The sequence below is a fragment of the Peromyscus leucopus genome, chromosome 4 (genome assembly GCF_004664715.2).
Source record: "Peromyscus leucopus breed LL Stock chromosome 4, UCI_PerLeu_2.1, whole genome shotgun sequence".
Lineage (NCBI taxonomy): Eukaryota > Metazoa > Chordata > Mammalia > Rodentia > Cricetidae > Peromyscus > Peromyscus leucopus.
The window spans coordinates 4,136,273-4,152,868 of NC_051066.1; the positions used below are offsets into that span (position 1 = coordinate 4,136,273).

The 16,596-nt window shown below is 42.0% G+C and overlaps 1 protein-coding gene across 2 annotated transcripts; it reads left to right on the forward strand.

Annotated features, from left to right (window-relative positions):
* Positions 1-3,031: 3,031 nt before the first annotated feature.
* LOC114704720 (complement C5-like) lies at positions 3,032-12,646 on the forward strand. Of its 2 annotated transcripts, none has more exons than XM_028886127.2 (3): positions 3,032-3,142; positions 7,646-7,841; positions 12,428-12,646. In XM_028886127.2, the coding sequence occupies exons 1-3, from the start codon at positions 3,063-3,065 to the stop codon at positions 12,629-12,631; spliced, it is 480 nt and encodes a 159-aa protein (XP_028741960.2). In that variant the 5' UTR covers positions 3,032-3,062; the 3' UTR covers positions 12,632-12,646. The 2 variants fall into 2 exon arrangements, with proteins under 2 accessions (XP_028741960.2, XP_037060400.1); XM_037204505.1 differs by having other exon boundaries at positions 7,649-7,841.
* The last annotated feature ends 3,950 nt before the right edge of the window (positions 12,647-16,596 follow it).

Below are 16,596 nucleotides of genomic sequence, written 5' to 3' on the forward strand. Positions count from 1 at the left end.
GTCTGATCACAGGGTGATCACAGAGTGGGTACAGTCATGCCTGCATATACATTTTTCCTGCAACCTCAAGGGGGGTTTCAGGGCGGGGAGTGGAGTTTACACAAAGGTCACAGTGGTCCTTCCTGGAACACTTGCAACTATCCCAGTCACAGTTGAGCACATCTCTTAACAGAAATCTTTTTACATTGTTACATTGTTGTAGGGGTGATTGAATAGTGGTTGAGTCAGGTTGCCCTTGGAACTAGTTTTCTTTTTGGTTCCTTATTCTCCTGGGGCTTGGGGGGGGTGTAAGCCTGAAGGGTTCGGGTCTTTCAGTGGTCAGACAATATTAGTGAGTTTTTGTCACTTTGGTGACACGTGTGAGAGACACCTTCAGTGGAGTGTGCACATCAAATCCTGCCTTGTGCTCCTTTAGCCCTCTAATAAATGTAAAGGTGTTGCTAAGTGTAGCTGAGGTGCTACTGGATGGTTGATGGCCTCCAGGGGTGGTCCCTGATAGAGTGACCATGCTCCAGTACGTAGTCCCACACCCACGCATGTGTGGACAGCACTAATTAGACTCAGTATGACATATGTGTGTGTTAATATATATAATATATGATATATATAAAATAAGGATGTGCAGTAGGGAATAGGGGCATCTGACTGGGAGGAGTCGGAGGGGAGGAATGTGCTGTGAAAATGATTGATGTTGTACGAATCCTAAATGGTCTTATAATAAAAACCTGGAGCCAGATATCAGGTTGAAAGATCAGAGAAGCAGAGCAAGCCACAGCCACCACCTCTTACCTCACCAACTCCTCAGCCTGACAGCCTCTGCAAGAGACCAAATTCCTGTCTCCTCCTACCTTATATTCCTTTCTCTGCCCAGCCATATCACTTCCTGTTTCAACCTTCCTAGTGCTGGGATTAAAGGTGAGTGATCCCATGGGCTGGAATTAAAGGTGTGTGTCACCACTGCCTGACTCTGTTTCTTTTTTAGACTGGATTAATCTTATGTAGCCCAGTGTGGATGGATCCAAATGGATCTCTGCCTCGGAGTGCTATGATTAAAGGTGTGTGCTACCACTGCCTGACCTCTGAGGCTAACTCTGTGACTGGCTCTGTCTTCTGATCTCCAGGCAAGCTTTATTTCTTAGATGACAAATATCACCACAGATTGAAATACATTATTTGCATGAATAAATTCTATTTTTGTTTTTTTCAAGACAGGGTCTCTCTATGCAACTTTTGCTGTCCTGGAACTCACTCTAGACCAGATGGCCTCGAACTCACAGAGATCCACCTGCCCCTAGCCCTTGAGTGCTGAGATTAAAGGTGTGCACCACCACCACCTGGTTTGCATGTATAAATTCTTAAATAGAATACATTTTTTTAAAATATGCTTTAAAAACATTGGTAAATAGGACTTTGGAATGCAAAGTGAACAGTGCCAACACAACATCAGCAAGTAATGTCAGTTTATACAAACTTGTTTGAGACATTATTTTCTTTCTACAACCAATATATAGGAAGATAGAAAGGATAATAGAGAAATGTATAAATAAAACATTTCTACTGAATAAAAAAACATGAAAATAAATGTATCTTAAAATCTTAAAGGTAGCCGGGCGTTGGTGGCGCACGCCTTTAATCCCAGCACTCGGGAGGCAGAGCCAGGTGGATCGCTGTGAGTTCGAGGCCAGCCTGGGCTACCAAGTGAGCTCCAGGAAAGGCGCAAAGCTACACAGAGAAACCCTGTCTCGAAAAACCAAAAAAAAAAAAAAAAAAAAAAAAAAAAAAAAAAATCTTAAAGGTAAAATTTAATTTATGTATACACTTATTTACACATATTTACATATGATTTTATTTACATATAAATAACTAGAGTCAGTTGCAACAGGAATCTTCTTCAGTTCTGAAATGAAAGCTATTTAAAACCTACTGAAAGGTATGAATTTTTAAAATAAACTACATGTCTATATGAATGCTGATTTTGAATACGTGGCTTTGGGAGTGTGTGCACTCCCTGCTAAATCCTAAACTATTGGGTCACTTAGAGCGTAATGCCAGCATCCTCAGTGTGACACATCAGTGCATTGCTTCTTCTCTGGGCTGGGCAGATGGAGGGGTTTTCCTTGGCCCTCCTTGGAAGAGGCAGGTTGTTGATAGAATGTTTCCAGGACCAAGGATGCTGTCACTCAGGTGTTCTCTACAAGGGATCACCTTGTCAGCCTTGTCTAATTCAGACCCATCCTCAAATGGTGTCAGCACGAAAACAAACCTAGGTCGGTGTCTGCACTATCAGAAGCAAGCAGACCCTACCAGACACTGTTAAGGTGTGAGTCTGCAGTGTCTCCCCAAACACTGACATGTTAAAGGCTTTGCCAGCTGGAAGCTTCATGCAGCCATTGACTCCTGAGTGCTCTAACTTATCAATGGGTTACTCCACTGATGGGCTCAGTCTGGTGGCCATCTTGAGAGGTAGTGAAGACTTAGGAGGTGGGCTCAGTTTCAGGAAGTAAATCATGGAAACATGTCACTCCCTGCCTGTCCTCCTCTTTCTTCTGTCTATCGTGAGGTGAAGGTGTTCCAGGGCAGGCTACCCATTGTTATGTGTGCCTCACTATGCCTGGGCCAGAAGCAGTGAGGACAAGTGACCATGGGCTGAGACCCCAGAAACCAGGAGCCCAAATAATTCTTCCTGCCTTTGCATTATTTCAGGTATTTGTTCCAGGGAGGAGAAACTGACTATCACAGGCACGCTCAGCGATACCAGAGCGTCAGAGCAAATGGCCTGCTCTAGAGGAGAAAGCCCAAGGCAGCAAAACTCTTGCTGTCCAGCACTGAGCCTTTCTTCACAGGACAGGCTCCCACATTCGATTCTTATTTTGTATTAACCAATTCCCACACAGTACCTCCTGCCTGTGTTTCTGGGCATGAAAGGGTGTTTCTGCTCTGATTTCAGTTGTCTTTGTAGCGATCCCTTTTCCTGATGTTAATGATTAACACAACCTCATTGATCCCATGTTCTCGGTCCTTAAATGGAAAGTGGATCCAAGGAGGTGACACACGTGGTTTTGATGCCATCTCAAGCCATGGGCTTTTGGGGAATACTTCTGGGTTTGGTCTTCCTGCAGCAAAGTTGGGGACAGGAACAAACGTAAGTGAAGGAAAGCAAGCATCTCCATGTTATAGTGCGTGTGAGTTGTGGGTGTGATCAGTAGTCATCAGATTGTGTGGCTCTGACAGCACCGTCTCCTGAGGCACCAAGTGTGTGGGCTCATCTGAGTGAGAAAGTCACAGGAGCACCTAGATCAGTGGGCGGCTAACACACACAGCTCTGTGTCACCACCCACATCGTGTGTGTGTGTGTGTGTGTGTGTGTGTGTGTGTGTGTGTGTATGTGTGTGTGTATATATATATATATATATACATATATATATATATATATATATACACACTTGGTTTTGCTTTTTGCTTTGTATGTGGTGTTTAGTTTCTTTGTGTTTCTTATAATTTTGCTACAGTTAAGCCACAGTTACTTGGGGATCAGCTCCTTTTTAAAATTAATTATTTTAATTTTTAAAAAATTTCATACAATATATTTTGATCATATTCTTTCACCTCCCCAAATTCCTTCTAGATCCTCCTACCCAACTTCATTTTCTTTTTCTCACATATAAAAACAAACAAAACAGCAGTGGTGTCAGAACTAGGGTCAGAACCTGGGCTTGCATGTTTGGTGTCAAGAAATACTCTGAATTCTTTCTGCAGCACTGTATCAGCCCTTACTGAAAGGCAGTTCCTCCTCACTTTTTCTGAAAAGTGGCAAAGTGTACCATGAACACCATGGGGTCAATCACTTAATGGATAAACTGTTTGATTCAATAGCTACCTGTAGAGCACGGAATACATGACAGGCAGTGAGGGCATAGCATGTGGAAGAGCAGTTCCATGAGAGATTGCATCAGCAAGGATGGGGGTGGGCGTAAAGGTGTGTAAGGAGATGTAGAAGTCCAAGGGCAGAAGTGACGGAAGGGTCAAGCTATGCACATACCTGGGTGAAAGCATGCCAGAGTAATGTTCCTTCCTCTCTGCAAGCTTGGGGCCATATCCTCTGCTGGTGGTTAAAGAATATAAAAAGGTGAAATTCTTCACATGGGCACATGATGTTGCAGATACATCATTGAGGACTGAAATGTGTATGAAGGACTGCAGCCAGATTTAAGGGCTTGGACACTGAGTGTGCCATGTCTCAACACTCTATCACAGAGACAATGGGAAAAACCACTAAACACTGAAATTGAAGCAGCCTTTAATTCCTAAGTTTTTGTCACATTTCAAAATTCTTAGTAAGTTTGGTTCAGAACAGTTGTTGAAAGTTTTAAGTCTGGAAACAGACTTAAGTTCTTAATTCTATAACTGTCTAGCCCCATGGCCCTGGACAAATGAATAGCAGGTGCTGGTCTTACAATGGGAGCAACAGTAAAACCCCCTGTACCAAATGTTGTAGCAACACAGTGAGTGATGTCTACATAACATGCTGAGAATGCACAGTGATGTCTACATAACATGTTGAGAATGCAGTGGCATATACATAACATGCTCAGAATGTCACAGTGACATCTACATAACATGCTGAGAATGCACAGTGATGTCTACATAACATGTTGAGAATGCAGTGGCATATACATAACATGCTCAGAATGTCACAGTGACATCTATATAACATGCTGAGAATGCACAGTGATGTCTACATAACATGTTGAGAATGCAGTGACGTCTACATAACATGCTCAGAATGCACAGTGATGTTTACATAACATGCTGAGATGCACAGTGATGTCTACATAACATGCTGAGAATGCACAGTGACGTCTACATAACATGCTGAGAATGCAGTGATGTCTACATAACATGCTCAGAATGCAGTGACATCTACATAACATGCTGAGAATGCAGTGATGTCTACATAACATGCTCAGAATGCAGTGACGTCTACATAACATGCTGAGAATGCAGTGATGTCTACATAACATGCTCAGAATGCAGTGACGTCTACATAACATGCTCAGAATGTCACAGTGACGTCTACATAACATGCTGAGAATGCACAGTGACGTCTATACAACATGCTGAGAATGGGGTCTGCTCATACAAAAGTTTCAGTAAATGAATCTTATTACCCATTCTCATTTCCTGTGTCCCTGCTAAGAATATACATCCAATGAGTAGATTTACAAATTTCTCAATTGATCTATAAATGAATCCAAATTACTTGGATAGGAGAAATGCCAGTTTTGGAAAAGGTCTTAATTGTTGACTAAATTTATTGTTATAAAAGTCTTGCTGGTTGGTGAAACTCATAACTTAAGTTTAAGTTATAATTTAAAATATAACAATATAACTTAAAATATTATAATATCGGTAGATGCCTGCAATAATTCTCGGGTTAGGTGGTGTGTAGGTACCCATGTCTGTTGGCAGTGGCACACACCTTTAATCCCAGCACTTGGGAGACAGAGGCAGGCAGATGTCTGTGAGTTTGAGGCCAGCCTGGTCTACAGAGTGAGTTCTAGGACAGCCAGGGCTACACAGAGAAACACTATCTCTATAAACTGGGAGAGAGAGAGAGAGAGAGAAGGCCTTTGGGGTTAATGCATAATTCTCTTCTTTGTAGTAGAAACCCAGTTATATTAAAATTAGATAGTCTTGTGATGCATTATTATTGTTGTAAGTTTCCACTTAATAAGATAATGAAGAAAACCATGCATTTTAAAATTTGTGTTTCGCCGGGCAGTGGTGGCACACGCCTTTAATCCCAGCACTCGGGAGGCAGAGGCAGGTGGATCTCTGTGAGTTCGAGGCCAGCCTGGGCTACCAAGTGAGTTCCAGGAAAGGCGCAAAGCTACACAGAGAAACCCTGTCTCGAAAAACAAAAAACAAAAAACAAAAAACAAAAAACAAAAAAAAAAAATTGTGTTTCAAAACCAGATGTTGCTGGGCAAGATGTTGCACACCTTTAATCTCAGTACTCGGGAGGCAGAGGCAGGAGGATCTCTGAGTTAGAGGTCAGCCTGGTCTACTACACAGAGAAGTCTGTCTGGAAAAAAACCCAAAACAACAAAACAAACAAACAAACAAACAATTGTTCCAAAGCTTGCCTTCAATTCTGGTTTTGTATAAACTCCATCCAAAATAAAACTGAAGAGTCTATGATTGTAGACTTGTAACCTTGACCCTAATTATAAACATAGAAACTAGAGTACTCTGAGTCTGGCCTCATTCACTTATAAACATGTGGCCTTGAGCAAATTACTTTGGCTCACATGTAACATAGGAATAACAGCTGGGACATCCCCAACTTTCTGTGGGGAGTGAATGAGCTCTGTACATTCCTCCCAGAGCTTGGGACAAGAACGACTCAGTCCTGTGATAATTGTCACACAAGGCAGCCCCGCCACTGCAGCTTAGCTCAAGCTGGACACTAGATAGTTGTCTGGTTCACTGTGTGGTGGATGTATCTTTACCCTCCGATGTAACACGTTTCTAAGATCACTTTCTTTCAACTACTTCTCTGAGTGTCATTATTTCTTAAGTAGTCACCTGCTGATGTTTTGTAGGCATGTTCTTATTTAGCACACCACAGAAAAAGGGGTCAAAGGTTACTGGCTTTACCTCGCTCGGCCATCAGAAGACAGAGCTGTCGTTCAGTGACTAGTGCCTGTTGATTGATAGACCCCATACCCAGGGTACTACCTTCTCAGGTGGGTGCCCCGAGAACCCAGACTCCAGTCGAGTTGATGCAACAGCAAGAGGTTTATTGATGCGGCTGTACAGTCGGGCTAACTCAGCTCCAAAGAGCAAGAGTCGTGTCTATTGCAATCACATGGGTACTTTTAAAGGAAAAGCCCACAAAGGCCATAAGATTACAATTCCCATACAATTTCATTTCGATTGATTTATGTCTAGAGGCTAATTTCATAAGATCATGGCCTGATCACAGGGTGATCACAGAGTGGGTACAGTCATGTCCGCATGCACATTCTTCCCGAAACCTCAAGGGGGGTATCAGGGCGGGAGTGGAGTTTACACAAAGGTCACAGTGTCCTTCCTGGAACACTTGCAATTCTCCTAGTCACAGCTGAGTGCATCTCTTAACAGAGATCTCTTTACTTTGTTACATTGTGGCAGGGGTGGTTGAATAATGGCTGAGTCAGGTTGCCCTTGGAACTAGTTTTCTTTTTAGTTCCTTATTCTCCTGGGGCTTGGGGAGTGTAAACCTGAAGGGTTAGGGTCTTTCATTGATGCTTTAATTCTCTGGGGGAAATACCCTCACTTCTTGTTATAGTCAACCTTAGGATTTGTGTTTTTATTTTTACTTTAGCATAGAAAATTATGGCCTTCTTTAGTCCTCTGCAGGTAGAGTAGGCCAGAGACTCACCATTAATTACCTTTTTAACTGCAAACCAAATTCCATACTCTGTTTTTCAGAGCTTAACTTCAAGTTATTTCTTGGAAACTATGCTGAATTTATCATAGATGACAAAAATTAAAGTATAGTAGAAAACATGACTATTAGAAAATACATCTCCACTGAGACGAACATGAACCGAAGTACAATGTGTCTCCAAAGCTATTGTCCTGTCTTTTCCTGTTTCAGCAGATTCATCATTTCAGCACCAGTGGTCTTCCACGTTGGAGTGTCGGAAAACATCACAGTCCGAGCCCCCGGCCACACTGATGCCTTTGACGCAACCATCTCTGTAAAAAGCTATCCTGATGAAAACGTCTGTTACTCTTCAGGCTCTGTTAATTTATCACCAGAAAATAAATTCCAAAACTCTACAATCTTGACAGTATGTATTTGTCTTTTTAAAATGTATATGCCGAATATTTTTGGTAAAATATATATAGTTTTGAACATTGATGGCAGAGACTGAATCACTTGTATCAGTCTACCATTATATAAATTATTAGACGATTATCATTAACTGATCATCTGAGTTTAACAAAATTCTTTTTTAAAGAATTTATTTTTTATTTATGGGATGTACCTGTGTGAGTTTACGTGTGTGTATGTTCAGGTGTCCAAGAAGTCCAGAGGGTGTCAGGTCCCCTGGAACTGGAGGTGGTGAGCTGCCAAGGGTGCTGGGGACAGAACTCCCGGACCTCTGCAAGAGCAGCAAGTGCCCTACCCACTCAGCAATCTCTTAAGCCCTTGAGTTGAACAATATTCTAAACAGACATCGTGTTGGCTTTTTGAGCAATGCATGTAAATGTTAACGTTTTTATTGGAAAATATAATTATACCAGTATGGAAACATTTGGAGATGAGTTAGAAATACTTTTGTATTTGTATTTGTAATAATGTATAATGAAATTATACATTAAAAACAGCAAAGAAACAAAAACACGCATGCTTTTAACATTTGTCTATGAGAATTATCATTAAAAATCAGTAGAGAAACATAAATGTGCATGCTTTTAACATCTGTCCAGACTCCAGTAGTCTATGGTTATATGCACTGTCCCAAACTGATAAAACAGTTGTTTTCATTTATTTTCTTTCAAAATCTATGGCTCCCACCCTCCTCCCAGAGGAGATGGTGCATGAGGGTTGAGCCAGGGTCTTCTGTTAGACCAGAACTCTGCTGCTGAGTTACAGCTGCAGCTGCAGCCCCAGGGAAAGGATTGGTTACCGCAGTGGACAAGGGCCATGGGTAACCAGCAGAAGAAACAGCAAGCTGAAGCAAATGCCCTTTTTTGGGGAAAAGGACTTGCAGCCCATCTTACTAAAATTCTGGTCACAGAAAATCAGAAACTTGAGAGAACCTCAGCCCTAGTTGAGGGAACCCATTCCCCATGCTGGGTTGCCTGGCCCAGCCTTCATGCAGAGGGAAGAGCTTGGTCCTGCCTCAGCTTGATGGGTCATGTCTGGTTGATACCCATGGGAGGCCTGCCCCTTTCTCAAGGGAGGGGTGGATGTGGGGGATAGATGGCAGATGAGGAGAGGGAGCAGGAAGAGGGAAGGGAGGAGAAATTTTGGTAGGTATGTAGAATAAATGAAAAAAATTAATAAAAAATACAAGAAGAAGGAGAAGAAGGAGGAGGAGGAGAGGCCCTGTGGCTCCATAGAAACAAATGTTTCTCTGCAATGAGAAATATATAAGGAAAAGTAAAAATGAAAATGTTACAAAGGACCCAAAGTTAGGATTCTATGGGTTTTCTAATATTTTTTAAGTTTTTATTTTTGATTTTAAAATCCTTATGTGCGTTTGCGTGTGTGTTTTATGTGCACCATATATGTGGCAGCCCTCAGATGCTAGAAGGCTGGCCAGAGTCCCTGGAAACTGTAGTTACAGGTGAGCTGCATGATTTGGGGGCTGGAAATAAAACCCAGGTCCTACCCAGGTCCTCAAGCACTGAGCCATCACTCCAGTCCCGATTTTAGTGTTTAAATCATAGATGTAAGATTTCTGCTTAATTCAAGTATATAGATAGATGATAGATAGACAGATAGATGTTTGAAATATATATATTTCATGTTGTAAATATATATATATATTTCATGTTGTAAATGATTTTATGGCATTGTAAGCAACAAAATGTCAATGCTGTGAATCTTCCATATCTTTTATTCTTTAAAAGCATTAGTAATATATACTATTACTCATATTTCAGACACACTGCTTGGAATAAATTCTAACCAGACATAGGAATTGTTTCATTAATGCTCTTAAGAATAAATGCTTTGATCTCTGTAAAAGAAAGTTTCCCAATTACTAGGTTTATGAAAATTTAAAGTTCATTTCCCCAAACTATTACTTTCTCTGGCCACTTTATTATGAGGCATGGTAGCCACTAGCCACATTGGCCTTTAAATTCAAATCAATTAAATGCAACTGATATAAAACTGCAGTTCCTCACTGGCACTGGCCATGTTGTAAGTGCTAGAGCAGCCGTGTTTGGTCAGCTTGGTTACAGGACATGTCCTTCATCCCAGGAAATCCCACTGAGCCGTGCTTAGATGGTCAACTGAGGAAGCTGAGGAGCATGGAGGAGTCAGCATTGACACACATAGACTTAATTTTATGTTACACTATAAAATATCTTTTTGTGCCAGACAGCAGTGGCACACGCCTTTAATCCCAACACTTGGGAGGCAGAGGCAGGTGGATCTCTATGAGTTCAAGGCCAGCCTGGTCTACAGAGTGAGATCCAGGACAGGCACCAAAACTACACAGAGAAAACTTGTCTCGAAAAACCAAATGTATATATTTGTCAATTAAATGTTTTGTCACAGTCTTGTCTTTGAGACCACTATAAAATCTTTTTTAAAATTGTATTTTATACTATTAATGAATCCTCTTTGTAGTCATTTACTTATTTTTTGTTTTCAATACATCCCAACTGCAGTGTCCTCTCTCTCCACTCCTCCCATTTCCCCACCACCACCACAACGTCCCTTCTCTTCCAGATCCACTTCTCCTCTGTAACACCAATCTTAAAAGGTCTTATTAATAAAAACAAACCCGGGAGCCAAGTATTGGGGTGAATTCCGAAAGCAGAACAAGCCACAGCTAACCTCACCTGGACAACTTCTCAGCTGATTCTGTTTCCTCAGACTGGAAGCCTCTGAGTCCTCATCCGAATGGATCTCAGCTGAACTGCTACAAAAAGCTTTTAAAAGCTTAAAGGCCTAAAAGCGTCTAGTTCCTGGTCCTCATGCCTTGTATACCTTTCTGCTTTCCTCCATCACTTCCTTGGATTAAAGGAATGTGTCACCATGCCTGGCTGTTTCCAGTGTGGCCTTGAACTCACAGAGATCTGGATGGATCTCTGCCTCCAGAATGCTAGCATTAAAGGCATGTGCTACCACTGCCCAACCTCTATGTTTAATATAGTGGCTGTTCTGTTCTCTGACCTCCATATAAGTTTATTGGGGTGCACAATATATCAACCACACTACTCCATCTCTCTTCAGAAAAGAGCAGACCTCCCAGGAATATCCACCAAACATGGCATAGCAAGATTAATAAGACTGGGCACAACCCTAGTACCAAGGCTGGGCAAGACACCCCCACACTCGCTGTTAGGAGTCCCACAAAAACATCAAGTTAACAACTATGATAGATGCTGTAGTTTGTTTTTTTAAAGTAGAGAAAGAACTCAAAGACATCTATAATGCATCTCAGTGCAGAAAATCTATAAATTTTTACTGTTTTCAAATTTTTATAATAATCCCATAGCAGTTATTTCAGTGATGAACTTTACCCCCATGTTTCCAAACCCTATATTTTCATAGAAATACCCTTTCTTTTGATTACCTACACTAATATATTAAATCCCCATAGCACTGAATATAAAGGTGAGGATTGTGATCACACTCACAAACTGAAATGCATATATCTATGCTGTGTGCACAGAAGCATGTGGTGTAATGTCAAGTGTCCAGGCCATTGGCCAGGATTATGTACGGAGAGAATGGAGAACACAATTCATCCAGAAGCCAATAAAGCAAAGGTTTCAAACAAATTTCTGTAATAGTAGTTCTCTTAAATATGTCTGAAGTTTAGGAAACATGGCACCAAAAAGATTTTCAACTGCTTAATGATAAAATTGTAATATGATATGAGACTATGAAGGGATTTTAGCAAAACTAATTTATTATTTTTGTTCCTGTAGTGGTTTTAGTTAATTTGGTTGGTTGATTATGTTTATGAGACTGATTCTCACCGTGTAGTCCTGGATAGACTTGAAAACAAGATCCTCCTGCCTCACTTCTGAAGTGCTATACTGTACTATTATTATTATTAATTGTTGTTTCAAGACAAGGCTTGGAGAGGAACAACCTAGGGAGGGTGAGGGTGTTACCACCTGTTTAGACAGAGCGTCATTGCCAGGACCATTGATTAAGTCCAACACAACAATCTGGTATACGAGACGGTAATTTCTGCCTCTAAGAATATTCTAATAGCTCTGTCTGACCTGGAGCTGGCTATGTAGACCAGGACGGCCTTGAACTCACAGAGGTCTGCCTTCCTCTGACTCCCAAGTGCTTGTGTTAAAGGCATGCGCCACTACAACTGGCTCATTATTATTTTTTAAAATTCCATGTGTATGGGTATTTTGCCTGCTTGTATGTTTGGGTACCATTGTGTACAGAGAACAGATGAGGGTGTAGGGTCACTGACCTGGAGTCAGAGGTGTGAGCTGCCAGCTGTGTGCTGGGAACTGAACCTTTGTCCTCTGGAAGATCTACCAATGTTCTTAACTGCAGAGCCATCTCTCCAGTCCAGTGTACCTCTTTTAAAATGTTGCAATACACAAGCTCAATGTTGGTCTTAATGAGGTTACAGTGGTTTTTTCTGTACAAGGTCAGCATGCTTTCTGACTTTACAATCACACTTTCCTATCGTGGTGTTTGTTTCTTGTTTTACAGATTCAGGCCCAACAGTTGTCTGAAGGACAAAGCTCATTTTCATTTGTGTATTTGGAAGTTGTGTCAAAGCATTTTTCAAAATCAGAAAAAAAGCCGATCATCTATGACAATGGCTCTCTCTTCATTCACACTGACAAGCCTGTGTACACTCCACAGCAGCCCGGTAGAGTATCTGATTCTTTTTTCAGGGGAGAATTGACATAAATATGTGGAACTTTTAACATCTGGAATTGAGTGGAGACCTGTTTCTACTTTACTCAAGAGAAACTCAAATCCTAACGACTTTCATACTCTCAAATAGCATTTTCATTTTTAATTTATAAAGAAAGTGCTAAATAAATAACATAACCAATGATTACTTTAGCTTCCCTGCTAGAGAAATTATCAAAAATACAGAAGATATAATTGCAATTATGATTTTGGCACTGAGAAATGATTTATCTTAAAATATTGTTTGTAGAACATTCTTGGATTCACTAGCTAGTCCTCAAGTTGGAAAAAGAAATCCAAATGAAGAGGGTTAGATGTCTGTCAGAGTTAAAGTACATCACAGGGATGCCTAGATGCCAACTGTCTGAGGTCAGCCACCTAAGAAAGTGTCTGTTAAGCATAGTTTCTTTTTTAAAAAAGTTTTTTTTTCTTTTTTTCCGAGACAGGGTTTCTCTGTGTAGCTTTGCGCCTTTTCCTGGAACTCACTTGGTAGTCCAGGCTGGCCTCGAACTCACAGAGATCCGCCTGCCTCTGCCTCCCGAGTGCTGGGATTAAAGGCGTGCGCCACCACCGCCCGGCAAAAAGATTTGTTTTTTTTTTATGCTATGTGCATTGGTCTTTTGCCTGCATATATGTCTGTGTGAGGGTGTCAGATCTCCTGGAACTGGAGTTACAGACATTTGTTAATTGCCATGTGGGTGCTGGGAATTGAACCCAGGTCCTCTGGAAGAACAGCCAGTGCTCTTAACTACTGAGCCATCTCTCCAGCCTAAGCATGGTTTCAAACTTACACTTTTACTGTTGAGGGAGTGGCAGGAAAGACACTGTGATTGAGGAAAGACATAGAAAAATGTCAACATTGCTTGTAAAACCTTATGTCTTCACCCACCACTTGCCATCTCTCTACAATTAGAGATGGATTATGCAAGATGTGCATGTGTTGGGAGGAAGCTGGGATGTTTTATTCATGGCACTTAGGGGTGCCATGCAGAGGCAGGCAAAACTGTTTTGTTTTTTAACCTTGTGCACAGCAGAGACCTTCTAGTTTTGGTGGACGCTGGTGATGTCCATAGTGAGGTGCAACAGGGCCATAATAATCTTCACATTCAGCACTTGTTCCATTGGCTTGGAAAGGAAAGACCTAGTGAGGATGTTGCCACCAGCTTAGACAGCCAGAAATGTTGATCTGACTCCAACAAGACGATGTGGTATACAAGATGGTAATTTCTGCCCATAAGAACATTCTAAAGTTCTTTATTCTATTGATGTATTTAATGTGAAGATACTTGAAGGATATTTAGCATAAGCATATATGAATAAAGACTTAAGTCTCCAAGGCTCTAGGATAAAGGACCTTAGACTTTTGTCGAGAGTCCTTCAGTTTTGTGCAGCCTGTGTCCCGCCCTCTTCCTCAGCCCCCTTATCTACCATGCCCTCTCCACTGTGGCCTCATCATACTGACCTCAGTTCAGTTGCTCTTCCCGCCATTCTCATCCTCATGGAGGTGGGTACAAGGTGCTGTTACCTGTGCATAGTGCATTTTTAACCTCTCCTTTCCTCAGTAACTGCTGCTGGTGCCCTCCGTTTACACGAATCCCTCACAGGGCCCTGCCATTACAGCTTGCCCTGCCACCCCACTCACATTTCCACACTCTCTTCCTCTCTCTGTCTCCTCTCCCTCTGCCAGTGCTAGGGATAAAAACCTGGGGCCTCCTGCATCCTGGGCAAGTGCTCCATCACTGAGGCACATCCTCAACCACTCTTCTGTACTCTCAAAAGCCAAAGGAGTGTGCTTTGCAGCACCCTGTGCTCCTGGAAATTTACATAACTGTACTTCTCCTCTCCTACAGAACATTAGAAAACATCCACATCTGACCTGCTTCACAACTCTTATTTCACTGTCTAGCACAAAGAACGCGTTTCAATTAAGTCGTGGCTTCGATATACAGATTTTATTGATCTTGCCTCTGATACACTATGATTAATATTATAAGTTAACTAAAAATTAGGTTAAAAACTATGCAAATAATAATCACTGAAATCATAATGATAATGTAAACATTTGTTACTTCTGTGCTGAGTCATGTGGAGATGCTTTTTCATGTCTGTGGGTGTCACTGTGAGGCAACACTAATTTTTCTGTTTACCAATTGGGTTTAACGGCCAAGCTAACTCTAGAACAGGGAAGGAAAAGCATCAAGACAAGATGCTACAGCTTTGAACTTCAGAACTTGTGATCTTAGCTTTTGCCACATGCTGCTAACAGTTCCTTCTTGACAACTGGACAGGGAAGGCAGATTTGTGCACAGACAGGAGGGAGCCATGAGGTGGGTGACAGCATGGGAGGAAAGAGGGCACAGAACGCGGGCGACTTGTTGACCATATTGGATTTACCTTGTTACCTTGGTAAACAGGTTCTAACGGACTTCTTTGTAGCGCTTGCACAACACTGGCCAAGAGCCAAAATGGTGTTGGGCTTACAGCACTGTCCTAATTTTCGTGTGTGGATCAAGACTCGGCTGTGAAAGGAAGAAAACGCGTCCCTGTGTCCCTGCTGCGTGAGCTCTGCCGGCGTGTTCAGTTAGGAAGCAGACAGTGCAGCTCAGGCAACCGCAGTTCCGAGACACCCTCACGGACATCCTGCTCCGCTGCATCTTTCAGTCTTTCCGCTGTCTGTTCATACCGTGCCCTGATCTCTGGAGTCGGGTTGTGTTGTAGCTGTACCGTTCCGTGCTGGGCACCCCATGGTCACGTGCTCTCTGTATTTTGAGTTGTTGTGAATCTCTGGAGTCGACATACCAACCCAGATGGGGGAATCATACCTAGATAAAGAGCTGTAGGTGGTGGTCGCCAAGAGAGGGGAGTTGGTTTTATCCAGCGATGAGCCCCCACAGCTGATCCAGTCCCGAGTCGTCAACCTAAACACATGCACATAGGCGCAACACTGAATGAATGTGTGCATATGTGTGCATGTGTGAATATAGCAATAACAGGGATGCAGTTATAACACTTATGCATGTAATTCTAAAAACAACGTGAAGTTAGAAAGTCCTGAAACAAAGACAAGGAAGATATTTTAAGGGATCAAATTCAAACTTGTAGAGATTAAAACCTACAATGGCAGAGATGAAAATACATCAAATGTTCCACTAATTTTTTTTTGAGATGCGGTTTCTCTGTGTAACAGCCCCTGGCTGTCCTGGAACCCACTCTGTAGACCAGCATGACCTTGAACTCACACAGATCCTCCTGTCTCTGCCTCCCAAGTGCTGGGATTAAATGCATTTGCCACCACCACCCGGCTCTGTGTACCTATTTTTAAAGTGAATAAAAATAAGTAAGAAAATAAAAAATTAATCGGCTTTGATATACATACAAAATTTAAGAAGTAGAAGGTCTTGTAGGGCATAGCGGTGCATGTCTATAATTCCAAAACTGGGAGGCTGATGACGGAGGGTTGTGAGTCACAGGCTAACCTGGGCTACTTAGCAAGAAAACAAAGTGATGTAATTCTGTGACAGAGTGCTTGCCTAGAATGTTCAAGGACCAGCAGTTCTGGGATGTTGCCACTATTGTTTTTTTGTTTGCTTGTTTTTGTTTTTGAGACAGGGTTTTTCTGTGTAGTTTTGGTGCCTGTTCTGGATCTTGCTCTGTAGACCAGGCTGGCCTCGAACTCACAGAGATCTGCCTGGCTCTGCCTCCCCAGTGCTGAGATTAAAGGTGTGTGCCACCACCGCCCGGCTGCAACTGTGCTTTTATTGAGGAGAGAACAATCACAGGACCTGGTGAAACAAATGTAATAAAATCTCCTGACCACAGTGACTTCCTGGAAGAGCTAATTTGGAGCCTTGCTAGTTTTCTTAAGTGGGAGAGGGTGTGTTATCCGAACCAAACACCAATTTGCCGTTCAACTCTTCAGCCCTAATGTAAGGCAGTATTGTAAACTTTCATATAAGCTA

Excerpts from the sequence above, each read along its gene's own strand:
- LOC114704720 (XM_028886127.2), top strand. The coding sequence starts at position 3,063 with ATGCCATCTCAAGCCATGGGCTTTTGGGGAATACTTCTGGGTTTGGTC. Across the intron at positions 3,143-7,645 it reads AGTTGGGGACAGGAACAAAC|CAGATTCATCATTTCAGCAC; the intron begins GTAAGTGAAGGA and ends TTCCTGTTTCAG. Across the intron at positions 7,842-12,427 it reads AAAACTCTACAATCTTGACA|ATTCAGGCCCAACAGTTGTC; the intron begins GTATGTATTTGT and ends CTTGTTTTACAG.